General features: G+C 35.0%; 1 protein-coding gene across 1 annotated transcript in view; it reads left to right on the top strand.

Annotated features, from left to right (window-relative positions):
- The first annotated feature begins 2891 nt into the window (after window positions 1-2891).
- LOC108763332 (DNA-directed RNA polymerase II subunit 1-like) overlaps window positions 2892-3992 on the top strand; it is a 3863-nt gene continuing 2762 nt past the window's right edge. The window contains exons 1-2 of the mRNA XM_018510838.1: window positions 2892-2916; window positions 3266-3630. Coding sequence (XP_018366340.1) covers window positions 2892-2916; window positions 3266-3630 — 390 coding nt within the window. The remainder of the gene's footprint in view (window positions 2917-3265; window positions 3631-3992) is intronic.

Raw genomic sequence — 3992 nt, 5'->3', positions numbered from 1 at the left:
ATTCTATTTTCATTTTTGGATTTACTAGTTGTAAACCTTGTGACTTTAATGAAATTAACATTTACTATATTTAATGCCTGTAACTCTTGAAAGACTTCTTTTTCCTGGTATGATTGTTCTAGACCTTTTAGGAGAATATTAATTGGTTTTTCAGATTTGTTAGTATAAGTATAGAATTTAGAGTTACATCTTGTTAATAAATCTATCGCAATTTTATGATTATCAGTATTATCTAAATATAAGGAGTGCTTATCGCTATTATTTCTTTTGATATAAAAATTATTCGCATTTTTAAATTTGTTTTTTTAGTAAAGAAACTGTGTCCTTAGCGTCTTGGTAGAATATATTAATTGGCGGTGGCTTGTTGTTTTTATTCTCTTTATTCCTCGGCGTTGGTTGCCTTTCCCTTGTGCTGTCGGTGGGGTTTTTTATTTGGGTTGTTGTTTCCTCTTTTTCCTTAGGATGTTTTTTCTTCTTATTTTTGTTAGTGAAACCGTCTTGTGCTTTTTGAGTATTCTTTCTCTTGAGGTAGTTTTCAAAGTCTTCATTTGGCTGGCATTCCATGGGTTCTTCTTGAAGGTCCTGTGGGTTTATAGGCTCTCCCAGGATTGCGAATCTATTTTGAGTTGTTGTGTTATCCATTATTTGTTGTTGACAGGTTGTTGCACGTGTATGATTTATGCTTTCCGCAAGTAATTTTTGTAATTTTTGTATTTCCGTCTTGAGATTCTCATTCTCGGCTCTCAGCTTATCCGTTACGTCTTTCGATACTTTCTTCTTGTTGGGAGAAACCATGGCTATCGTTTTTTGGCTATTCAAGATACGTAATTTATTGTTACGTGGATTTAGGTTAGGTATTGTCGTTATCTTGTTGCACTTGAGCGATTTAGCCTTAAGGGCTATAATTTTCCTTTTTAATTTTGACTCTCCCAGGGACAAAAGATCATCCATATCTATTCTTTTTATCTTATTAATCGTATTTTGGACTGCATTAGTGTGACTAGCGTCCTCAACATTTGAGGTTAACTTGTTTAGAACTTTTTCGTTTTCATTAGCGATGATAAGATTCCAGTCGTCGTTAATATTCACGACTTTCTTTTCACTTTTTATCGTCTCTGAGGACGAAATAACTACGTAATTAGTGGCAAATCACTACTAGTCTATTATATGAAGAGGCGTAAACAAACGCGCGATGTGTACTCGACGAGAATTCGACGAGGACTCGGTAGTCCACGACTGAGCGAATGAGCTACGCCGCCTTCTCGACAATGGGTCTAACGGGACCGGTATATACAGAACGGTGTAAACTTTAATCCGATTTTTCTCGAAAACGGCTGAGAGTTGGGTCGTATCCCTTTGCCAAAGTACTCTATTACTAGAGTACTTTAACATATATAAGCCTTTTCAAAATCGGTGAGTAACACTTCGCGCCCTCCCCTTGTTAGACAAATAAAAAATTATTTCTATAAATGCTGTTTAAATTGCAGACTATAAAATTATATTGACATCATCCTTATAATTTCATTAATCATCTCATTCACGATTTTCTATGTGTTTTATATATCGTGTTCGCAGAGGTGATCCGCAAGAACTCTGCGTGGTCTCGGGCGTAAGGTACGGGATTAGAGTGTCGAAGGTCCCCCACGATCATCGATCCCTGTTTTTTCCACTTTTTTTTAAATAAGTAACATTATTAATAAAATAAAGTAATAATAAAAGGCTCAATATGTATAAAACAATATAAATATTAACAGGACATAGAACCAGTATTACAACGAACAAATTTAATTACAATAATAATATTACAAATGTTTAGACTCCGATCGGGTCATTTTGAATGCAAAACAACTTTATCATGAAAACCCAGTCACATTGGTAAAATCTTAAAAAATATATAATAAAAATAATTATAACTTATCCTAATGTCGCTAGCATAATATCATTATAAAAAATTAATTGTAACATTTCCTAATAATTCAATTGTTCTTGAATTATTAGGAAATGTTACAATTAATTTTTTATGATGATATTATGCTAGCGACATTAGGATAAATATAATTGATAAGAACAAAAGGCTCTTTACTTCAATAAACTATAAATATAACAAAGGGCATAAGAAGAGACTAAATTACAAATTTTATGTTGAGAAACATAAAATATATTACATAATAAAAATCATTATATTCTAATCGATTAAAATTATTACATGTAAAGAGAGAGAGCCTATCGAAAGGGAGAAATATGTAATAATTTTAATCGATTAGAATATAATGATTTTTATTATAATAATATACTCTATGTTTCTCAACATAAAATTAGTAATTTAGACTCTTACATGCCCTTTATTATATTTAATATAATTATGACGAGAGAGAGAGGATGACACCAATATAATTTTATTTATTAATTTTACTTTATTAATTTAAAAAGTATTATAGCCCGTCGACATTTTTGTAGGATTTTCGACTTCAAATTATCTCAGATACACGTTCTAGAAGATAATGCGGTAGTTGCAGGACACCTTGTATGTATATATAATCGCCACACATAAACATATATGTCATTGACAGTGCGTGAGAAAACGGCATTTCGAGCCGTCTTACACTCAGATCAAGAATATAGCCAGATACTGAGCGCACACGTATATACATTACTATCATGCTGTCCTATGCATGTAGACAGATTTCATTGTGTGGAGGGTAAGGAGCGAACCGTCGCGTTGCGGACCGCCGCGACGCGCCGCGCAGTCGAAAACAGCGATTTTCATTTTGTTTAAACAATTGAAGTGCAACAAAACAGTTTCTACTCTCAGCTCAGTACGGAGCAAGGTCCAGACATCGTGAGACCATTCGTTCGTGAGACGTGGTATAAGTGGCACTACAGTTGGCGAGATGGAGAACAAATCCACACGAAAATGTAAGTAACGTACATTTGACTAATTTGTTATAACAATTTTAGAAGCCTATTCTGTAACTCTTAACGACTGTAATATAAATATTGAACTTTTATAATCGACGAATATGCAATTAGAATTTACACACTGTAAAAAAGACGGTATGTAAATTTTAATAATATATCCGTTGGAAGAAAATTGTAAGCTGCATTCCGTTGTTCATTGCGAGTGGAAAATCTGTAATATACGTAACATCAACTACAGATTTTCAATCCTCGCAGTAAAAAACGGACCGCAGCCATAATTGATTAATAACATAATTTTTGAAATATATTTATATTTGAAATATATTTATATTTATATTCATTTCAGATAAAAGTGAAGAAGGCACGCGCGCTACGCAAAAGTCGTTCCTGTCACCACCTGAGAAGGTGGTGACAAGGAAAGTGGCCAAGGAGCTGCTACTGACGTCGTCGCGTCAGGTTTCGGCAACCTCTACAAGACCAGCGGCGACGTCAGTAGCTCAAGCAACGACGTCGTCACCAACGGCAGCAACGACGTCGTCATTATTGGAAGCGACGACGCCGTATCCGGTACCTGCAAGGACGACGCGACCATCAGCGCGGACAACGATGCCACCAGCGCGGGCGACGACGTCGTCGCAAGAGAAATACCCGACGGCGCGAGAGAGACCGCAGGCACGGCCAAATAAGCCATGGCGAGGTGGAATGAATAAAGTGAGTACGACAGATTTTACATTGTATATAATGCGTCGTCTACAACACACAGAGTAAGTAAGAGTACAGAATTCACAGTCGATTATTCTTCTCACATTCAACTGTGATTGGTGAGTTTCTTACTCTCTAAATCTGAATCAGTGGATAGTCACTGATACCAGTGCCAAATATGCCACTAGTAATCAGTGAATTAAATGTGAAATCCCTCATCTAGCTAATATTTATATTATGTAATCTAACTAACCTTATTATAGTGCTTAAATTCAATGAATATGGGGTATTGGAAGATTGAAATTAACGTGTAAATATCAGTATTTTAATTATATAATGCTCAAACATTCTTCCTTTTTTAGTTAAACTGC

Source organism: Trachymyrmex cornetzi, unplaced genomic scaffold (assembly GCF_001594075.2).
Source record: "Trachymyrmex cornetzi isolate Tcor2-1 unplaced genomic scaffold, Tcor1.1 scaffold357, whole genome shotgun sequence".
In the NCBI taxonomy this organism is placed as follows: domain Eukaryota; kingdom Metazoa; phylum Arthropoda; class Insecta; order Hymenoptera; family Formicidae; genus Trachymyrmex; species Trachymyrmex cornetzi.
The sequence above is the reverse complement of the archived record's forward strand: the minus strand, read 5'-3'. Positions and strand labels throughout refer to the sequence as shown.